Below are 24572 nucleotides of genomic sequence, written 5' to 3' on the forward strand. Positions count from 1 at the left end.
AACAACCTTAAAACTTTTTATGCTGTAATGCACACAAACAAGATGGTTAAATAAATTAAAGCATTCATTTAATAAATTTGGAGCACTGTTTCCACAAGTTTGCAGATAAAATGTCCAATGAAACACATCCATACATCAATTGAATTTTATTTGGTATCTTGCCTTTCATGAAAATGTGCAATATACTTAAAAAACCACACTCAGAAAATGCTTAATTTGAGAATTATATTTATGAATCCATATATCACAGTCTGGCTTGTAGAAATTCAACAATTCAGAACAAAGATGATCACATTTTTTTTTTTTTACACATTTACAGAAATGTATTAAGAATGCTGTTACTTAAAGAATATCAATATAATGACAGAAATTTAAAATGCCTCATATATAAGTCATAATGGTCCTGCACATGATTCATGCAGACTTATCAACTTCAGAGTCCACGGCTTTTCCAAGTCTTACCATTTGTTTTCCTTACCAAATTCCAAACAAAAACTGAACCAACAAATGAATTGAAAAAAACAAATTTGCAAATTGAACTTTCATAATTTCCATCCAAATTGGTCAGGAATTTAATGAAATTCAACCACTTTTCAAAGACAAAACCTAAAATTCCATAGCACACAAGAGCCCCCATTTTATTTTTCATGACTTTCAAAACACTATTTGAAAGTGAATCCAAAGACTCTGTGACCTGTATGAACCACATAATATTTAGAATCAAACATGAAACTTGTCAAAAATGAGTTTCGCATATACCGGTAGAGTAAGAAAGTGGTCTTAACTCTTCACTCAATGTTACACCACAAGAAGTTTACCATATACATGTAGCTATAAAATATAGAATTTTGTCTAATTGCTCATATGGTATTGCAGCTATTATTAGATGGGATTACAAATGAATTCTGGAAAAAGATGGGAATTATTACCGAAAATTCGTGCTTCATGTAATGTTTTAGTCTGATATATCGAAATATATATAAAGATATGCTGTGAAATATTTTGTTGCTTAGGGGACAATGGGCTCGAGGTTCTAAGTAGCATTCAAACTATGTAAAAAATATTCTATTCAATATTCCATTTCCATTGAAATGCAAAATTGTCAACAATAAAAAAAGTTCTGCAATTAATTCAAATGTTTTATTTCATTACCAAGCAAGAGAACTCTAATCCAACAGTTGTGCATGCAGTTTATAAATGTAGCAAAGTATTACTCTAACTGATGTGTAATTTCAATAAAAATGCTCTGTTGTATTTGTTGCATTGCTAGGCAATCATATTGTGTAAAGTGTTTAGACATGGATATGAAAATTTCAAGGAGGGAGCCAAAAATTACCCTTTCTTCCATTTACATAATGTATAGTTCTTTACATCGGCATCATTTATAAACATACAAGAAAGAAGTCCATGGTTCAAGGTTATGAATCAACAACTTTCATAAGTCAAATATAAGCTCCTAATGTCTCTCCATTACAAAGTTATAGTCCAAAACAAATATTTCAAGCTTTTTTATTGCTGTGCTCGACTTTCATTGAATGATCCTGTGTGATCACAAGTAACCTTTACAGTGAAGTACACGTTTCTAATTCCTCCCCATTACATTTATGACCCAGAGAAACGTTTATAATTCTGTACACCTTGCCCAGGGTCACAAACAATCACTAAGACTTTCTAATGTCTCTCTAGTCCAAAGTTGTACATGTAACCTGAACAAACATTATTATCAAATCAAATTACTTGTGACCTTGACCTTGGACAAATAACCTTAGCTCAAAGTTATGACATATTGTCTGGTCATGAGAATCCTTTGTGAGAATTTGTTATGGGTTTCCATCACAAATGATGGCAGACACAGAGTGGGGTGTAAGGATCTCAGACTGACAGACTTGCCAGTATTCTTTGCAGGCCTATAACTATGCATCCAGTATGTCTGCACTTGTTGTTCTGGAGTTTAGAACCAAATATCTCAACCTATGGTCTGATCCAGGAGGCACGACTTTCATAATTCTATGCTCAGTTCACTGTAACTATGCACTCAGTTTGTTTGCTGCATGTTCAAAAATTATAATGATTTTGAAAGATAAATACTTTTTGTTTATACATGTACAACCAATTTAGCTCTGTCCTAGGGCCTGTACCCTGGGGCCACAAATATCTCAAGTTTCAGTAGAGGTTTCATGCTCATTATAACTACATACTTAGTTTGCAACCTGATTTTCTCTTCTTTATTTCAAAATAGGCCCCAACCCTTGGGACCTAAAATGCAGTGACCATGAAATTTAAAATATTTGTTGCGGTATCCTTAAAGAAATTAACAAATTGTTTGGGAGTTAAAAACATTCAAAAGTTTCAAAGCAAAGTGCAGAACAGACTATGCAAAACAAAGGGTGGGCACACTGGTAGCAGTTGGTGACCTAAACAATTCCCTTCCCTTCTAAAACTCATCCTTTTCAAGTCAACATATATGAATCATTCTCTAAATGTTCCCATAAAGACCACTTGATAACCTGACTGATGACTGGCAATGCTTTGGTTTGTCAGTATTTTGATCTTTTATAATGTAAAACTTATACGGTACCAATTTTGATGCACCAGATGCGCATTTCGACAAATGATGTCTCTTCAGTGATGCTCAACCGAAATCTTTGAAATCCGAAATAACTATGAAGTTTTAGAGTTTTAGCCAAAAACAGCGTGCCAAAAAGTGGAGCCAAATTCGTCCAAGGATAAGAGCTATGCATGAGGGAGATAATCCTTAATTTTTACTAAACGAACATGTCACAACTAACTTTTCTGCATATGACCTAGTACTTCAGAGGTTGCATGATCAGTCATTTTTATAAACTAGTCTTTATAAAAATCTTTAAAATGCTTATTAGAAGTAATTAATTTATTTTCAGTCCCAGCAATAGCTATACACAGGCAAATGTGCCTCACGTGAATTTCATGTGAAATGCTGTTCACGTGAAATTCACATGAACCTTTCACGTGAAATTCACGTAAATTTCATGTGAATTTCACGTGAAGTGATTCACGTGAAATTCACGTTAATATGTCCACATGAATTTCACGTGAATCACTTTTCACGTGAAATTCACGTTAAAATATTCACATGAATTTCACGTGAACAGCAATTCACATGAAATTCACGTTAAATTTTTCACATGAATTTCACGTGAAAAGCATTATCTCACTTTTCACATTATTTAGTTCCTTGCGAAAATTTTAATGTGATTTGATTTTCGCAAGGAAATAATGTGAACGTTGATTCACGTGAATTTCACGTGAAAAGATTCACACGAATTTCACGTGAAATTTCTTCATGTGAAATTCACACGAACAATTTCACACGAATTTCACGTGAAAAGCTATTCACGTTAAAAATTTCACAAGAAAAGCGATTAAAGTGAAATATTCACACTTCTTAATATATTCAAGCGAAAAAATAAATGAAATTAAGGTAAAATATAAAACGATATGGAGATTAGGCAATTCAAAAGTTAGAGTACATTTATAAAATGTAGGCAAACGACCAATAAAGTAGATCCTGCTCACGCCTCCCTCTCCTCGTTTATTTGCGAAATTATTAACTTGCATTGTAGTTCTGTACGCAGTATGATTACATGTACTTTCCACACCTGATTTCTCTCATTTCCCATTATTTTTTCTCTTAAGAATTAAAATATAAATTAAATCTCCCATCATCATAGATATTAATGAAAGCATATTTTCCAACTACTTGAAGAATCACTATATTGATAGAGTTAGAATATGCAACTTCAAAACCACGAAATTTTCTAAACATGGAAAATTACTATTTTACAGTAAAATCAGAAAGAACTATGAATTAAAACTATTAAGACCATTTGAAATTTCCATTTGTGAGAGTAGTACGTTTTAAATAGCTAAGAATATTTGCCCACTCTTTAGATATTAAAACTGGTTGATATTCAAAACCATGCATTCCAAAAGATTGTTGTTTTTGTCAGTTTTGTAAAACTACTGAAGATGAGTTAACTTTTTTATCTCGCTGCTTTATGATGTTGGTAACAGGCTACTTGTCGGAGTGCACTTGGGCTGTTTACATACATGTGATTTGAGGGTAGTATTGTGCAGGTGGGAAAAAATGCCATGATATTGTTTTCCGCTGTCGGTAGTTTGGCATCAATTTTAATTACCCCCCCTCCTTATTAGATACATCGAGAATAATTACCGGTGTGATACCTTGGAAGCTGGTGTATGCATAAAGTTAGACTTATTGGAAATTGCTGATACACGCATGTAGAAATGAAAATTTTCTATCAGCCGTATTCACCATCCCGAATTTGTAGATCGTCAATCAAAAGGAAAACACAGATTTCTAGCACTCGGAAGAAAGCGAAAAACATAAACAATCCTTAACAATACTGTCCATGTATATTTAGATAACTTTTTAAAAAATATATAAAGCTTTACACTGTAACAGTCAGATTCCGGTAATAGTTACAAGACTGTGACGTCACACTCGAGTAAGCCGTCTGACGTATGCAAGACAGCGAATGTGAAAGTACATAGTTTCTAAACTCTACAGGTAAGATGAGATTGAGCATTGTAATTATATAAATGTTCAGTGTAAATTCAAGCCATTAGGCTTATTACATTTATGTGATCTAAAGTTCCTAATGCAACCGCTTATTTCAGACTGATGAGAATTACTTTAGACGGGGTACGTCAACGAATAGGCACGACAGCGAAAATACGGAAGTCACTTCGGGGACGTGTCGCAGAATCGCATAACTCTACACGGTTTGTTAATCTTTCCTTATTCATCAGAGAACATGGTAATCGTAATTCAGAACATAATGTTTATAATTTAATCGATTTAGATATTGATTAGGGGTGCTAAGTAACGTTCTATATTACCTTCACAGAGGCATCATCGAGATCAGGCACGTTGAAGGGGGTGGGGGTGGGTGATGTGTAACAATGTCCATCGATTGTTATATATATCGTAATGCCAATAAAATGTATATATATATTGGTTGCTCCCCCCTTTAACAATAGTTTTATATGAGAAGAATGGAAGCTTGAAAGCTCTATCAATGTCAATGGTTTCATTTTAATCAATGCATTTATATAGATTTCATCTAGATAATGAGGAATGCAAAGTCATTTTCAAATCGCCTCTGGACTAGAACATGACAATTTGAAAAAATATTCCATGACTTCCTTCTGTATCTTGTATAATAATTCTATTCTATTCTGTATGATGATATATAAAAGGTTATGTTTCTTTCAAACACAAATTATTGATAATTTTGCAACTTTTTTTTCTTCGTTTCTGCTACATCTACATGCAATTTCATTCATAGTACAGTATGTGTACATAAGGCTTAAGATGACTCCTTTTGTATATTGAACAGTCCCTTTAATACATAAATATTTCTTTTTCAGAGATTAAAAGAAAGACAAAAAAGACAATGAAGACAACCATTTAAAAACAAATTCAATCAATTAAATTACCAGCAGCTCGAAAGCAGATTTGTACTCCTTTTTGTGTTCATCTGAACCCGAGATTCAGGGTATCAAAATATCCATGTATGATTTAACGTTATAAAGTTTATGTGAAATTCACGTGAATTTTATGTGAAATTCATGTTAAAGATTTCACGTGAATTTTATGTGAATTTCACGTGATTTTTTTTCGTGTGAATTCACATTTGATGCTCTTTTAACGTGAATTTCACATAGAAATTTTCACGTGAAATTCATGTGAATTTCACGTGAAATTCACGTGAGGCACATTTGCCTGTGTATATCAGTAGTATTTAAACATGCAACCATAACCATAGCATATACCAATTTCCTTTCTATCTCTAAAGTCTAACCTGAAGTACAACAACCAGTTTGGGCAAATAACCGTGATTTATTAGCATATGTAGGTAATTAATAATCACATAAGGAGAAATCATGGTTAACCTTCTAATCTCCTTCTACAAGAACTACTATAAAATGCAAGGAAAAAAATGTAATAAGAGCATCTCCCTATGTTTTGGAACATTACAAATCGTGTTGTCTTGCTTAAAAACTGTATGGCCTTTGCCCTTGAAGAATTATTTGAAAGTAATGATATCCTAGAATTTCAAATGCCAAAGTAGGAATTGCTTTACGCATTGTTTGGCTAATTAAACTGTTACGACTTGAATTAGATAATTAAGATGATTGGTTGAGAGATGCCCCCCACCCCTAGGTGGCAAAATTAAATATTCAATTTTAAGTTGAGATAGTGGAAATAAACAACATCCAGTGATTGAGACTTACTTTGACAATCAGGTATTCTGGGTAGATTCCAATTTCCTCCAGGTAAACACTTCAGGTCAACAGAACTCTTCCTGTTGTATTCCTCTTGTTTAAATGAGTAGCCTGACTTACATGATAGAGTGATAACTGTGTGCAAGCCTGTGTATTTTTCTGATTTTGAATTGATTGTCCACTCTGACAGTATTAACATGGGACAATCTGACAAGTTCAAAAACAAAAAACAATATTACTGTAAATCAATTGAAGTAATATCATGTTATTGGTAATGATAAAGTGCATGTAAATAAAAACCATCATTAATTCCTGTATTTGTAATTTGAATCTTGCAAAAATTGCATGCCAATTATTTTTAATGATAAGTAAGGATTCTATATGTACTTTCTCACCCATCCTATCCTACATCACCATGTTAGTCTAGTCAAATACAATGACAGATGATCAGGTGAGTTACTATACTCTCAGTGAAAAATATATCTAAAAAGACTCCTTACTGCTCCTCACCAAGTGAAGGGTAACCATTTGACAGAAAACTGACAAGTCAGAAAGGACAAAGGAGACTGTAATGAATACTTTATCATAAAAAAAATATCTAAGTCCTATAACTCCATAACAAAAACACTAAAAACATAACTCCATAGAGACAAAGCTGATAAATGTGAAAATCACAAAAAAGGTCTTCCTATGCTTAATCAGGGAATTTAAGTTAATGTGTGTAATAGACACTGCTGATGGAAAAACAGAATGATTAAATCAAGTGCAACAAGAGGCCCATGAGCCACATTACTCACTTGAGTCACCTTGGCCCATATTTAAAGATTTTCCCTTTTAATTGGCATGTAAAACTTTTATCCCTATTGTGGCCCCAACCTACTCCCGGGGGCATGATTTTTACAAACTTGAATCTGCACCATGCCAGGAAGCTTTCATGTAAATGTAAACTTTTCTGGCCCAGTGATTCTTCAGAAGATGATTTTTAAATGATTTTACCTATATATTTGTATGTAAAACTTTGATCCCTAATGTGGCCCCCCCCTACCCCCCCCCCCCGGGGGGGGGGTCACGATTTTAACAAACTTAAATTTGCACAAGTCAGGAAGCTTTCAGGTAAATTTGTACTTCCCTGGCCCAGTGGTTTTTGAGAAAAAGATTTTCAAAGATTTTCCCTATTTATTCCCATGTAAAACTTTGATCCCCTATTGTGGCCCCAACCTACCCCAAGGATCATGGTTTTAACAAACTTGAATCTGCACTATGTCAGGAAGCTTTCATCTTCTGGCCCAGTGGTAATAATAATAATAATAATAAGACCTTTATTTAACCAGGATTACATATTTAGCGATAACGCTAGTTTTCAATATGGTCCTGCATATAACATACATACAGACAGATATTAGTAAAATAAACACAGATTAAAAGAAGTAGAATACATATAAACTTAAGAAATAATTATGAATGTAAGATAAATAGAATACAAAATGAAGCTTAAAAAGTATGGTGATAATCTCTAAGATAATTTCTCTTAAAACACGCAACACTCGTTGAGTTTCTTATGTTTTGACTCAAGGCATTCCACACTGTGCTCCCTGAAATGCTGAAAGATCTTCTATAATATTCTGTTTTTGCCCTGGGTATATACAAAATATTTGAATAAGAATTTCTAGTTTGCCTCTGACTGACTTCTGATACATATTTAAAAACATTTAAATAATCTGGCATTAAACCATGTAAAACTTTATACACTAAAATGACTTTTCTATAGACAAAGTAATCTGATAGAGGCAACCAGTTAAGTTCTGTAAACATGACATTAGATGGTGTTTCAAAATTTCTGATGTTAAGAATTACCCTTGCAGCTCGTTTTTGCAATATAAAAAGCTTATTCACATTTTCAGCACTTCTTGGATTGCTCCATATAGTACAACAATATGTAAAATGTGGAAAAATCATAGTATTAAAAATCTTCAGCAGCGCATCGTTTGACATGAAATATCTTATTCTTCTTAATATGCCAATTCTCTTGGAAATCTTGTTCATAAGTGATTCTATATGACTTTTCCAGGACAAAGTTTCATCAATAATAATACCAAGTAATTTTGACTCCTGAACACATTCTATGACATGGTTATTTATCACTAAATTTAATTTTCGATACTTTGATAATTTTTGTGCCGATCCAATAAGCATACATTGAGTTTTAGACAGGTTTAAGCTTAATTTATTTTCCTTAATCCACATTATACTGCGCTGAAGATCTTCATACATCTTTGACTCAATATTTTCCACTGACTTATCTGTTACATCTTGTGAAGTATCATCTGCATACATATTTACATGAGAATGTTTCAGTGCTTGTGGATAGTCATTAATATACAGGATAAAAAACAATGGGCCTAAAATAGAGCCTTGCGGAACTCCAATGGTTACATTGGAGTGGTTCTTGAGAAGAAGATTTTTAAATGGCCCCACCCTATTTTTTGCATTTTTATGAGTATCTCCCCTTCGAAGGGGGCATGGCTCTTCATTTGAATAAACTTGAAAGACCTTCACCCAAGGATGCTTGTTGCCGAATTTAATTGAAATTGGCCTATTTCTGGAGGAGATGATGAAAATGTGAAAAGTTTACAGACAGACGACAGACAGCAGGCGATCAAAAAAGCTCACTTGAGCTTTCAGCTCAGGTGAGCTAAAAAGGTCATTATCTATTTCCATTACTTATATTAAACCTTTTTTTATCTGTATTGTTAGAAGACATGATTTAATATGTATCTATTTTATGCAATGATTGATTTATGTTACTTATGTTGTGATGACACCAACAGACAAATAAAGTTTAATTGAATAAATATTGAGACAATTTTAAGTGCAAAAAGGTCATCTTTAGAAACTGTAGCTCAATAACAAGCATTGTGACTCCAGTTTTTTCTTTTTAAGTTCCTGATTCTCCTTCAACGTAGAAATCAAAATACACTTTCCAAAAAATTGACATTACTCAAAATCTCAGGTGCAAACCTGTTAAAGAAATTATGTTTTTCATAATGGTTCAAATTTGTATTTTTGCAGATTTATATCTATATATCTTCTATTACATTAATAGTACATGTAATACTACATAGCAATTCATATTTCCAAATTTGGATAGATATTTGTCAATGGTAAAAAAATGATTATTCATTTCATACAAGAATACAATACTGTTTATAATATTACAATATAGGCTGATCATAAAAAAAGTATGTTTGCTCAATAAGGTTAATGAAATATTTGTGAAAAGCTCTTTTATTTTTATCTTTTATTTGAAACTGACTATAATACCATACCAATAGAAAATTCAGCTTTAAATCCTTTTTCCACCAAAACCAGATTGGACTTGAAAGTCACATTTAGATGACCATCAGTAGAACTAAATATTTCTGTAATAGCATTGGTTCCCGTCAATCCACTTCCTGTATGCAAAGCAGTTCCTGCCGTGTCATTGTAGATCTATGATTTCAGAAAGATAATTGTTATATATGTTCAAATGAAAAAAATTTCAAAGCAACTGATCATCTATACTAGACAGAAGACCAAAAGGTCTTATTGGTCAACTGAGTTTTAGATGAAAGTATCACTAGCCCCAAGCGCATTCAAATATCTGCCCTAGCGTCAGAACCCTGGGAATGAGAAATTCACAATTTTGGTATGTCCCTTTCTGCTTTTCCTAAATACACATTTAATTTTTACAGTATCAGCAAAATTAAAGAAGAACTCTTTCATATGATAAAGATAATAATCACTATGATGATTTTGGCCCCACCATGGAACCAAACCCCTGACCCTGAGATCATGAAATTTAAAATTTATGTCCCCTTGTCAAACTGATGCTTCAAACCAAATTTGAAAGAACTGGGAAAGAAGTTAAAATTGTTCAATTGTTAACACATATTCAATTACTACGATCAGTTTTTGTCCTTGTTTAATCAAATACCTGTCAGTAAAAGTATCATATGATGATGCTTGCATATTATTGAGGTAACCAATACATTTTCTGCTGTTTGATATGTTTGTAGCAATTAGTATGTGTATTCTTACGTAAAGTCTTGACCCCTTTTCAAAACCTAACCTACCCCCTAGGTCACAATTTGAACAAACCTCAATCTGCACTACTGCACAACCTGCACTACTTGAGCATGCTTGTATATCAATATCAGTAATCATGGCCCTGCTGTTACTTTTTAAAGGTGTTTCCTATATATTCTCATTTAAAACTTTGATCCCCTATAAGTGGCCCTACCACTAATCCAAGAGGCCACAATTTTGAACAAACTTGAATCTGCACTCCCTGGGGATGCTGCATATCAATATGAGTAAGCATGATCCTGCTATTCTCGAGATGAGGATTTCCTATATATTCCCATGTAAAATTCTGATTCCCTATAGTGGCTATATCCTACCTCCAGGGGCAACAAATTGAATATGGAGATACTGGCTTATCAAGATTCATCTTGACTCAGTTGTTATTGAGAAGATTTTTAAAGATATATAACCCCTGTAAAACTTTGATCCCTTAATGTGGTCCCACCCAACCCCTGGGTTGAATTAATTTGAATCTATATTGTACATGTATCAGAAAATTTTCAGGTAATTTTTTTTTTTTGGTCCAGGGGTTAAGATTTTTAAATGACCACACTCTACTCATTTCATTCAAATGAAATACCCTTCATTTGAAGAAACTTGAATAAGCCGCCTGAGTGACTTAGATGACCTAAAACTAACTTCTTAATTTCAAAATTTCCAGTTTAGTGGAGGAATCCAGGAGATTTTGTATTCCTGGCTAGAGTTTTTCTAATACATGATTCTGGGAGCCTCCCAGCACATCCACAAGTCTCGAGCAAACAAAATCCACTGCTTTCATTGTTTTCTTAATTATCTCCTTTTGATGTGAATTGTGGCCATTTATTTAAAATTCAAATACCCTCTACCTAAGAATGTGTCATGGAACACACTGTGTTAAGTTTCACCTCTATAAAATCAGAATCAGACTTCAGTTTAAATTCTGCGAAACGAAGGGAAATAGGTCTGGTTTCTCCACTGTTTCGTGTCAGGACCCATGTACAAGTCACATTGGAAGGATAACTGCTCAGTTGATATCCAGGTGAATAAATGGTTCCTTCTTGTTTCAATTCCAGAGTGCAGCCTGTAGATACAATGTTGTAAAATTGTCATTATTTGTCGAAATGCGCATCTGGTGCATCAAAATTGGTACCGTATAAGTTTTACATTATGACACCTGGGTCGAGGCCTCTGCTGGTGGACTGTTAGTCCCCGAGGGTCTCTACAGCCCAGTAGCTAAGTACTTCATTACTAGCTTGAAAATACGGATGTATATTTAACTGCTGTTATAAAATTTAGAAATTCATTTCAAAATTAAGGATTATCTCCCTCATGCATAGCTCTTATCCTTGGACGAATTTGTTTTACATCATAGATGATACAGGAATAATAAACTTCAAAGTAAAATCATAGTTAAAAAATAGTTTGATTTTTCATTTGGTCAATTTAAAGAAGAAAAAAGCATGCATCCAGTTGATGCAAAAGAATTTATTTGAAGGTTACAGAAGATACATTATTGGAATCTAAATACTTTAAATGTACATGTACATTTATATGAGTGGTACTTATTTCTGCTATGCCCATTGTCAACTAAAATCTGCAGGTCATACCAGCTTATACTTAACGTATGTAAGCTATAATTTTCATAACATATATACAACTCAGTGAAGATCAAACCAAACATGATAAACAAAATCACATTATAGTCAGAAAAAGGATGCTTATTGTAATGCCAGGGACGGTTATAAAATTTCCTCTACCAGAGTATCTAACCCAAAATTGTTCCATCCCTATTTATGCAATTTCAGTATTATAGTAGTGTTAAATCTAAAGCAACCTAGCATGGCACTGCACCATGCCCCTTTTGGCTGGTGCCATGCCCTTTTTAATTGCACCATGCCTTTTTTTCTCAATAAATTTTTTCAAAATATTTGTTAATATAAACGATTGTTCTTTATTTCACAGGGTTGATTGAAAAGTTTAAAATCAAGGCAGCAGGTATTAACTTCTAAAGAGGCTAAATGATTATTCTATTACTATCATGGTATGATACTTTGAAAGTTCCCCGAAATTGTCTTGTCGCGACGAAAAGTGCCCTTTTGAACATATTATATGTGTGCCCTCTCTAGATCCTAGATTTAACACTATGTAGGTAATCCTACAATACACGTGAACACTTTTTGGGAGTTGAACTTGGTCATGTAGTTTTTATGCAAATATTTGTACACAAAAAATTACACAGACCAGCATCACTCTCACTTATTCAAAAATGACAACAAAACAAGAGTGACGGTAACCAGAAACAGTGCATAATACACCCGTCACAAGCTTATGTCGAGTGTATTTATTGATGTGTTTGTTTTCTCTGACAGTGATTAGCAAACAGCCAAAATGCCACAAATGTAGAACTTTACTTAAGATAACATCAGCCATCATCAAGCTGTGATGCTCTCCGTGTAACATTAATCTTTAAAACTGATCAAGTCCGACAACTTGTAATTTTCTCAAAAATTGAAAAAATCAAAATCTTTGCCACATGCACATCTTCAATACCCATACACTCTGTAAAACAAGAAGGTCCTCACTTGAAAACTGTGGGAGAGTTAGATGGACAACCATGTACCCTCTATATAACATTAAATTTCAAACAAAGGGGAAAAATTCCTACAAGAACGGTCAAAATAAATGATCTAGTGTGACCCTCAAAGAAGCTACACAGCAAGTTTCAGCTTAACATGTGAAAGAGATATGAAAACAGAAACCAAAAACCCTGAATAGACAGATATAGAGACACCGTTGTTACATCTAAAGATGGGCGTATAAAAAGGTTCTGCATGGGATTTGTGCAGGATTAAATAACACTGAAATATGTTTTTTTTTTTTTTTTTACTAAAATCTTATGCAAGAGTTGCCAAAACGATTGAATTGCATGCTCTTGTGCATAATAGATTTTGTGAAACTTTATACCAGCAGTACAAGTGATGACAATGCAAGATGTCATGTTGTGCAGTTAAGTCATCAAAGCATTTGTGTAAACAATGTTTTGCTTTATAATATTAGCCGAGTGTGAATTTCTGATTTTGAAATTAAAACCATTGGCTCTATATACTTCATAAATTTTCATTAGCATTGAAAAGCCTGCATTTGACCATAAGTTATATACCATTATGATTCAAGAGAGAGGCACAAGGAAGGTTTTTGAACCTGCTCATTTCCTCAAACTCCAAAGGTCAGACTCAGTTTAACCCTGATGCACCAGCTCATTGCACAACACATGCCATACCCTATCAAATGCCACCAACAAACCATTTAAATAAATAAGTTTAAAGAGGAGAAGAAGGAACAAGATTTTCAGACCCAGTCAATATACCCATTAATTCAAAAAGTCAATATCCTAAAGTCTGAAACCAAGGAGATGCAAAATTCATAGAATACTCTTAGGGTACAAAGAAACATAGAAAAAGTAATTTGTTCCAAAGTGACATTTTGTGAGCTGTAATATTTAAATCATATTCATTTGGATAGCTCAGAAATAATATAAATGTACATATAGAAATGAAATGTTTTAATTATATGTACAGTGTATACTAATATCTCTATTACAAGTACACTGTACAATGGAGCAATACCTTGTTTATATTTGAGCTGAAAGCCACGATACTTTGCATACTCATGGTGATCTGTTGACATCACAATTCTTACAGATTGTTTCTGAGAAATGTATATGGGATCTTCAGGAGTTTTGGTCAATGAAAAAACAAGAGGTGCCGTAAGACCCTCTCCATCATAGATTTTCAGGGAACTGCTCGTAGGAAGATCCACTTCTGTGAACTAAAACAGAAAAATACACTGTCTATAACAACATTTATAAATGCACGTAAAAAAAAACCAAGAGGCCATTGGGCCTAGAATTGCTCTTCTGATACATTGTAGAACAGGCAAAAATTCTCACTAACCAAGATTCATCAATTAACAAGGTTTTAAAGATTTCCTATATCATAAGCAATACTCTTGTCAAAAGTAGTGTTCAAGTTTTTTTTAGATACGATGTTGACTTGATGATGGGCATTTCTTGTACCATAAGCAGTACTCTTGTCAGAAATAAAAACAAAAGTAGGTCACAGTGACCTACCTGGATCTAAGCCACTTAGTATCTGAAATATCTAAATATAGTCATGAAATTCAAAAAGTATATCACAGTGACCTACTTCTTAATTGACACACTCCGAGGACTCAAGATACATCAACTGAAACAGGTTCATGATTCTAGGCCTCTTAGCATTTGATTTAGATTTAGCTTTGAAGTTAAAAAAGTAGATCAAGGTGACCTAATTTATACTCTGCACACTCTGAGGACTCAAGATGCTTCAACTGACAAAGTTTGATGATCTTAAGTCAAATAGTACCTGAAAATTTAAATGTAACTGTCCAATAGTAGGTCACGGGGACCTAATTTTGGTCGACACACTGAAGACTCAAGATGCATCAACTGACAAAGTTTGATAATTGAAGTCAAATAGAGTATCTGAAATATTCAGATATAAACGTCAAATTCCAAAAGTAGGTCACAATGACTTACTTTTTCGTCGACACACTCTGAAGACTCATCAACTGACAAAGTTTGATGATTGTAAGTCAAATAGTATCTGAAATATTCAAATATAGCTGTCAAAATCCAAAAATAGGTCATGGTGACCTACTTTTTAGTCAACACACTCTGAAGACTCAACATGCATCAACTGACAAAGTTTGATAATTGTAAGTCAAATACAATCTGAAATGATAAAATATAGCCGTCAAATTCCAAAAGTAAGTCACGGTGACCTACTTTTTGGTCATCAAACTATGAAGACTCAAGATGCATCAACAGACAAAGTTTGATGATTCTAGCTTTCATAGTGTTCAAAATATGCATCTAAAATTGAAAATGTGAAATTTGAATGTCTGCAAAATTCAAAAAGTAGGTCACTGTGACTTACTTTTTATTTAAATAAATATGTTTTGAGGCCTCTAGACGCATCAACTAACAAGGTTTGATGATTCTAAACCTCTCGGTATCTGAAATAACAACTTAAAATGTATTCACAAATGATTAGCCATAAAATTCAGAAAGTAAGTCATGGTGACATACTTTTCACATGACGCACTTTAAAGACCCATCTCATGACCGTACGGTCAGTGAAAATGTAGGCGGAGCCTAATCTAAACAGATGTTATTTACCTGGAGTGGCCAGGGTCTACCAAGGTGTTAATTGCTATATCCCATGGCACTCAAAGAAATACACAGAGACAGTAGAAATCTACCTGTCCATGCTTTTTTATAGTTTTGATATACACAGGACCTGTCTCAGGGACCTCTGCAGAGTTTCTGTGGTCATAGTGTTTGAATAATGGTTGTATTCCTAAAGGTAGCTGACACACATTCTACACCCACCCCTCTTTCTCTCTCTCTGTCATTGACTCAATGAATAATTTCTGTTATAAATATAGAGGTATCATAAATTGATGACATAAATTATTTCAATAGGCTACAAGTTTTAAAACTTATTGTGCAAATTATTGTTTGATTTCTGATTGTGTAATTTATAATACATGTACAGGTATATAGAGGGGGGAAAATTACAATTATATTGAAATTGCATTGTTCAGGGGCCTTTTTAAAAACAATTGAATTACAAGAAAATAGCAGTTGTGGACAGGTCATTGCTATCAAAACTCAGGTATACTGGGCTTCCTCAAGATCTAAAGAATGCCTGTAGATACTGGCTGTTATTGTTATCAAAACACCTCTCTGGGGTAGCCCCAGACCACAGTGTCTGCAGATGTCACTCCACCTGAGATCTATTGTTAAATATTTGATTGGCAGGCAGCTTACAATTTGGGGGTGTCAACTTAAAATTGGGTCTTTAAGGTCCCATGATCCATCAATTGACAACCTTTGATGATCATAGGCTCAAAAGTATCCAAGATATGCATCAAAATCCAATAATAATTACCTGCGAAATTCAAAAAGTAGGTCACCATGACCTACTTTTGAGACAACATGATATTAGGTCCTAAGATGCATCAACTGACAAAGTTTGATGATCCTAGTCCTTATACTACGCAAAATATCAAAGTTTTAACAAAACAAAATTTAAGGTCAACTTTGAAGTGATCTTGAGACGACACCCTTTGCCCCAGGATGATGCCTTGAACAATTTTTTTATTTACAATCTATCCTCATCCTTATGCATAAGTTTGGTGATAACTTGCCCAGTGGTTCTTGAGAAGAAGATTTTTTAGCAAACACTACTTTTTTTTGCATTTTCCTAATCATATCCCCTTGTTAAAGGGTCACAACCCTAGTTTTAGTATAAATGAAAGCCCTTGGGCCAAGGATACCCTGTGACAATTTGACAAAAATTGGCCAAGGGGTTCTTGAGATATAGCCCTTTTTCCAAAAAGTTGACGCACACCACACGCCACACATATAGCCATATGATTAGCTCTTTGAGCCTTCGGCTCAGAAGAGCTAAAAATGATCAAATATCACCTGCCAAGCAAACTTCAAATGGGCATATTCCAAATACTTAAATTGCACGTTTTTTAAATTCCATTTTGAAACTCGCAAATTTGACAGTCAAACATCAAAGCAATCAAAACTGGCCAGATAAACTTTTTGCTCTGAATGAGATTCTTCCACAATCAAATGTCGCATTTCAGTCTTCAGACAACTTGATATTTTTTACACTCCTAAAAATGTTCTCTATGGCCTTGTGAAGTAGAGGAAACAGTTATAGTGCACCATTAAATTATGTTTCCTCTTCATAAAGCAGTGAATACTTCTTTGAACACAAAATTGAATATATTTAGATCTAAAACTTCATAGTTATTTCAGATTTCAAACATTTCGGTTGAGCATCACTGAAGAGACATTATTTGTCGAAATGCGCATCTGGTGCATCAAAATTGGTACCGTATAAGTTTTACATTATGGCACCTGGGTCGAGGCCTCTGCTGGTGGACTGTTAGTCCCCGAGGGTCTCTACAGCCCAGTAGCTAAGTACTTCGTTACTAGCTTGAAAATACGGATGTATAATTAATTGCTGTTATAAAATTTAGAAATTCATTTCAAAATTAAGGATTATCTCCCTCATGCATAGCTCTTATCCTTGGACGAATTTGGCTCCACTTGTTTGGCACGCTGTTTTGGGCTCTATTTAGATCTAAAACTTCATAGTTATTTCGGATTTCAAAGATTTCGGTTAAGCATCACTGAAGAGACATTATTTGTCGAAATGCGCATCTGGTGCATCAAAATTGGTACCGTATAAGTTTTACATTATGACCCCTGGGTCGAGGCCTCTACTGGTGGACTGTTAGTCCCCGAGGGTCTCTACAACCCAGTACTAAGTACTTCGTTACTAGCTTGAAAATACGGATGTATATTTAATTGCTGTTATAAAATTTAGAAATTCATTTCAAAATTAAGGATTATCTCCCTCATGCATAGCTCTTATCCTTGGACGAATTTGGCTCCACTTGTTTGGCACGCTGTTTTGTATGGAGCACCAAATTAACATAAACTCAAATAATTGAAGATATCTTCAATTATTTGAAGATATCATCAATTCATTTGATGCGCGCAACAATTGAATTAAAGATCTCTTCAAATAATTAATTATATCTTCAATTCTGAATTATTGCGCGCATTAATTGAATTGATGAGAGCATTAATTCTTCAGCTGATTTGATGCGCGCTTTAATTGAATTAATGATCTCTTCAAATGAATTAATGATATCAACAATTGAATTGATGCGCGCTTCAATTCAATTGAAGAGAGCAATAATTGATATAATGCGCGCATTAAATCAATTGATGAGAGCAGTAATTGAATTGATGCGCGCATTAATTCATTTGATGAGAGCAATAATTGATTTAATGCGCGCATTAATTCAATTATTGCTCTCTTCAATTGAATTAATGATATCTTTAATTCATTTGAAGAGAGCAATAATTCTTTTAGAGAGAGCAACTATATAATTAAAGATATCTTCAATTCAACATATCCACAATTGAATTAATGATCTCTTTAATTGAATTGTTGCTCTCTTTAAAAGAATTGATGCGTGCATTAATTCCTTATACAAAAGCATTGTAAATGATTTAAAGATATCTTCAATTGAATTAAAGAGATCATCAAATTATTTATACCGAGCTCTAAATTAATTATTGCGAGCAATATTTCTACTAAATTGATGCTCTCATCAAATGAATTGAAGAGGGCAATAATTGAATTAATGCGTGCATTAAATCATTTATTGATCTCATTAATTCAATTGATGCGCGCATTAACTCAATTGATGAGAGCAATAATTGAATTGAAGCTCGCATTAATTCACTTGATGAGAGCAATAATTGATATAATGCGCGCATTAATTCAATTAAAGAGAGCAATAATTGAATTGATGATATCTTCAAATAATTGAAGATATCTTCAATTATTTGAATTTATGTTAATTTGGCGCTCCATAGTTTTGGGCTATATTTAGATCTAAAACTTCATAGTTATTTCTGATTTCAAACATTTCGGTTGAGCATCACTGAAGAGACATTATTTGTCGAAATGCGCATCTGGTGCATCAAAATTGGTACCGTATAAGTTTTACATTAATTTAATGATTATTAATTTACACTTCTCTGCCCCATTCGCTTGTTGGTAACTATGTCTATCGTCTACATTTATCAACAAATCAAATGTTGTCTTTTATTAGTATCATATGTTACTATTTTGATCTATCTAGGACACCCACCCACCCCCGCCCTATAGGGACAATTGATTGCGCCCTCTAGGGGGACCCCCCTTTCTACCAATCATATTTATTAAGTATCTCATTTCAAACATAACAATTTAATCATCCAATCAACGTTCATAAATTTTCCTACTTCGGCATTTCAAATTCTAGTTAAGCGTCACTTTAGAAAATTTCACGAAGGGCAGAGGCCACGCAACCTATATCAGCAAGGCCACGCAATCTAGGCAGTTTTTATACCATAATTTTTCCAAACAAGGAATTATTGCAATGTGTCTATAATACAAAGTTGTTTTTTTTTTTGGTATACGTTGACTTTCATGCAGACTTGTACCGCCATGGACATACGTGCTTTCTTTGACATTCCGTCGTGGTACTTAACTTTTCCCGAGGAAGAAGAGAGTTTATACTGTATCATGGTAGACACAGACTTTGATGCTGCGGAAGCACGCTTTATTATTGTCCTTGAATGTGGAGCTATGTGCGACGCATGTATTTTATGTGCACCCGAGCTCTTTGAACCGCTGTCACGTTGTGACGAGTTTGCCATTTCCCGTTGTGATTAGATCTAATACAGACATCGTGCAATGATGACGGATAATACTTTTAGCGAAGAAAACGAAGTTTTATTGACAGTCGGAGAAGACGCCATTAAAAAATGGGCCAACGTTAAACGAATTTCACCCCGCAGCGCGGAATGTCTTTTAGACATGGGCTTCAACAGTATGGAGGCCCTGTCGCTTCTCACACCCAGTGACCTGGAAGAGTCCCCTATCCCACTGGGACAGCGTAAACTACTTATCCATAGTGTAAAACAGACATTTCCGAGAGGAATGGCGGCGGCAACATCCACCGACCGCATGGGAACGCCAATGGAGGACCGCGGGGGACAAAATAAACCGGCCGAGGACGCCTCTAACGCCAGTTTCATCCGGGACATTATGGGACAGCGGCACCAGGCACAGGGACAACCACGTCCAACGACGCAGCCCATGCAAGCCTCTAATGGTATGTATTCATGGCAGGACCCTCAAATTTATCTAAAGTCTCTTGTTCCATCAAATTCCTCTAATTACTTAGACATAGTTGATTTCGTTAGTACTGCCTCTGACCAATCTGAGAAAGTCTTATCTAATAATGACGATGGTCAACTGATTTTTCAAGTCGGGCCCTGCGAAACCTAAACTGGAATCAATTTCCATATCCCAATGGTCGGTGGCCAATTTAGGTATATTGCATAAACTTCTGCAAGACTCTTCCCTTCACCATGACCAAATTCTTGACTATTTGTCATACACCACCAGGATTTACCAGTTGTTCTCCTCTCATGAGGTGAAATCTGTGTATTTCTATCATAGGGAATATCGTAGGCTACAGCACAATCACAAATTTCGATGGGGGACTGGCATTCCACACATTCAAACGGTCTTCTTAAAACCCAGGGTGATTCAGCCCACCCCAACTCAACAGAAAGTAGGGACACGAATGCAAGTGGGCACCTTCATTCAACGAGCCTCTCACACCCCACAGGGTTATGAAATTTGTAAGAGGTTTAACTCAAGGAAGGGGTGCATGACCAAACAATGTAAATTTGCGCATGTTTGCTCTATGCCGGGGTGTGCAGAGAGACATCCGGCCTACGACCATCCCTCCTCCATTTCAAACAAGAGGCCCATTGGCCACATCGCTCACCTGAGTCACTTTGGCCCATATCTGAAGACTTTCCATATATATTTGCATGTAAAACCTTAGTCCCTATTATGGCCCAAACTAGCCTTTGCAAACTTGAATCTACACTATGTCAGAAAGCTTTCATGCAAATGTCAACTTCTTTGGCCCAATGGTTCTTGAGAAGAAGATTTTTAAAGCTTTTTCCTATATTTGTATGTAAAACTTTAACCCCCCCCCACTTGTGGCCCCATCCTAGCCCCCGGGGGCCATGATTTGAACAAACTTGAATCTGCACTATGTCAGAAAGTTTTCTTGTAAAAATCAGCTTTTCTGGATCAGTAGTTCTTGAAAAGATTTTTCCTATATATTTGTATGTAAAACTTTGATCCCCTATTGTGGCCCCATCCAACCCCCGGAGCCCATGATTTGAACAAACTTGAATTTGCAATATGTCAGTAAGCTTTCAGGTAAATTTTAGCTCTTCTGGCCCAGTTTTTCCCCTATATATTTGTGTGTAAAACTTTGATCGCCCCTTGGGGCCCCATCCTATCCCCGGGGGGCTTGATTTGAACAAACTTGAATCTGCAGTATGTCAGAAAGTTTTCATGTAAAAATCAGCTTTTCTGACTCAGTGGTTCTTGAGAAGAAGATTTTTAAAGATTTTTCCTATATATTTGTATGTAAAACTTTGATCCCCTATTGTGGCCCCATCCAACCCCAGGGGCCCATGATTTGAACAAACTTGAATCTGCATTATGTCAGGAAGCTTTCATGTAAATCTCAGCTTTTCTGGCTTTGTGGTTCTTGAGAAGAAGATTTTAAAAGTTTTTCCCTATATATTTGTATGTAAAACTTTGATCCCCCTTGTGGCCCCATCCTACCACCGGGGGCCATGATTTGAACAAACTTGAATCTGCAATATGTCAGTAAGCTTTCAGGTAAATTTTAGCTCTTCTGGCCCGGTGGTTCTTGAGAAGAAGATTTTTAAATGACCCCACCCTATTTTAGCATTTTTGTGATTATCTCCCCTTTGAAAGGAACATGGCCCTTCATTTGAACAAACTTGAAAGCCCTTCACCCAAGGATGCTTTTGGCCATGTTTGGTTGAAATTGGCCCAGTGGTTCTGGAGAAGAAGTCGAAAATGTGAAAAGTTTAACAGACAGACGGACAGACAGACGACGGACAAAAACGATCAGAAAAGCTTACTTGAACCTTCGGTTCAGGTGAGCTAAAAACTACTAAATCAACCCACGGGTCTCATCCTCACGGCCTGGGAAGAGAAGTTAAGTGGAGATATCGATAAAGACTTCATTTTGCATGGCATAAAAATGGTTTTGATATCATTGATCCTAGTTTGACCCCCCCCAACAAGTGGAAGTCGATAATCACCCATCCACGTTTAAAGATTCAAAATTATTTCAGAAAGCTACGGAACAGATATTATCTGAAATCGCAGAAGGTAATTATGTTATGGCCAAATCTCCACCTTTGATCATAAGTCCCCTCGGGGTAATTCCAAAATCTGATGGAGGTGTTCGCATAATACACGACTGCAGTCGTCCTAAGGGACAGGCAGTCAATAATTATGTTTCTAAATCTTAGAAATTCAAGTACCAATCACTGGATGATGCCACCAAATTGGTCCAGTATGGTTCTGTTATGGCAAAAGTTGACCTTAAGTCTGCTTATAGATATGTGCCAATTAGCAAAAATAGCCAGAAGGTTACAGGGTTTAAATGGGTTTTAAACGACAAAATTACTTACCTTTTTGACACGAAACTACCGTTTGGTTCTAAAGAAGCCCCAGGTATATTCCACCGTCTCTCCCAGGCTGTACGCAGGATGATGGCCCGTAGGGGTTACAATATTGTAGCATACCTTGACGATTTCTTCTTATGTGAAACATCTAAGGATAGGTGTGCTAAGGCCTTAGTCACTTTGTTAAGACTCCTTTGAAAATTAGGGTTCTATATCAATTGGACAAAAGTATTGGACCCCGCACAAGTTTTGATTTTTTTAGGTATTGAAATAGATAGCACACGTATGCAATTGAGCTTACCACAAGACAAACTCAAAGGGCTCAAGGCTGAGCTTGGCACATTTATGGAGCGCATTCGTGCCTCCAAGCAGCAACTTCAATCCCTTGCAGGGAAGCTTAACTGGGCAGCCTCAGTGGTTTTCGGCGGAAGAGTATTCCTGCGTCGTATAATAAACGCTTTCTGCAAGTTGCAGCACAAAGGTCACAAAATACGCTTATCAGATGACATCCACCAAGACATTGCTTGGTGGTATCGGTTTTTAGAAACCTTCAATGGCAAGTCGCTACTCTTGCATCAATACCCTATTACATTGGTCCACACTAATGCCTGCACCGCTGGGGCAGGGGGGTTGTGGAATGGTGATTAGTTCTACTGTTCATGGCAATCTGATTACCCTTCAGCAGTGCATTGCCATATTAATGAGAAAGTAATTATGGCAGTTATCATAGCAGCCCATCGCTGGGCACCTTATTGGTCTAACCACAAGGTCATGTTCTTCTCGGACAATTCTGCTACAGTAGCTAGCATTAATAAGTGTTCATCCAAGAACGCCACGCTCATGAAATGTTTGAGAAGTCTTTTCTGGCTCTCTGCTATTTACAATTTTCGCTTTGTTGCTCAACATGTGCCAGGTATAGACAACACGGAGGCAGATTTTCTGTCTCGTTTACATGAGAAACATAATTTTCATGCATTGCTTTCCTCAGTGCAGCTTCCATGCGGGGGGTTGAACGCTGCTTGGTGGTTTCACATCTCCCTGAAAACGTTTTACTCTTTACTTCATAGGCACAACCTCGACCTGCACAACAGTCTTGGACTCAAGGGTACAATTGCTACGGAGTAAAGTCCTTGCTGAATCCACGAAGAGGACTTATGCCTCATACCTTCAACCTTACCCAACTTTCTGCAATCTTTTAAGTATCTCATTAGTACCCATTTCAACAGTTAACTTAGCTCGATTTGTAGACCTCCTCTCCTTTCGATTGTCATTTCATTCCCTTCGTAACTATTTAAGTGCAGTTCGATGGTTACACCTGGAGGCGGGCTTCCCCAACCCCATTGAGTCATATTATATTACTAGCACACTCAAGGGCACAAAACGTTTACTTGGGGCCACCAACAAGGCCAAGCTACCCATTACCCCCGATATTCTTTATAAGGTCTTTAAATTACTTGACCTGCATAATCCACAACACTTGTGTTTCTGGGCAGCGTGTCTTGTCGGTTTCTTCTCCTTCTTTAGAAAGTCAAACCTCCTTGCACCCTCGTGGAATGCGTTTGATCCAGCTAAACATTTATCCAGGTCCAATATCCAATTTTCACCAAAAGGAGCAGTGATCAAAGCAATGTGGTCTAAAACCATCCAGTTTCATCAGCGGGAGTTATTGGTCCCCTTACCACATATACCTAATTCCCATTTCTGCCCTTGTTGCAACCTCCGTTTAATGTTTGTCCTAAATCCCTTCCCATCAACTCATTATCCTGCTTTTGTCTACACTGTAAATGCTAAGCTAATCTTGCTCACATATTCTGGTTTTTTTTTAAATTGTTGCACTCAAGCCTTGCCCAACTGGGACTGGACCCATTTCAGTATTCAGGTCATAGTCTTCGCAGAGGGGGTGCCTCATTCGCGTTAGAATGTGGTCTCCCACCTGACTTGATTAGGGGACTGGAGG

At 35.7% G+C, this 24572-nt stretch overlaps 1 protein-coding gene and 1 long non-coding RNA gene across 3 annotated transcripts in view; one reads left to right on the plus strand and one right to left on the minus strand.

The window, feature by feature from the left end:
• LOC125668853 (sushi, von Willebrand factor type A, EGF and pentraxin domain-containing protein 1-like) overlaps positions 1-24572 on the minus strand; it is a 337072-nt gene that overhangs the window by 230236 nt on the left and 82264 nt on the right. For both annotated transcript variants that reach the window (XM_056161741.1, XM_056161742.1), the window contains exons 10-13: positions 14019-14220; positions 11298-11473; positions 9618-9780; positions 6301-6498 (exon numbers count right to left, since the gene is read on the minus strand). In XM_056161741.1, the coding sequence (XP_056017716.1) occupies positions 6301-6498; positions 9618-9780; positions 11298-11473; positions 14019-14220 (739 nt within the window). The remainder of the gene's footprint in view (positions 1-6300; positions 6499-9617; positions 9781-11297; positions 11474-14018; positions 14221-24572) is intronic.
• LOC125677978 (uncharacterized) lies at positions 3240-6211 on the plus strand. Its single transcript, XR_007371354.2, has 3 exons — positions 3240-4570; positions 4681-4785; positions 5434-6211. It is a non-coding gene; the product is annotated as an uncharacterized LOC125677978 (long non-coding RNA).

This window comes from Ostrea edulis, chromosome 4 (assembly GCF_947568905.1).
Source record: "Ostrea edulis chromosome 4, xbOstEdul1.1, whole genome shotgun sequence".
Classification (NCBI taxonomy): Eukaryota; Metazoa; Mollusca; class Bivalvia; order Ostreida; family Ostreidae; genus Ostrea; species Ostrea edulis.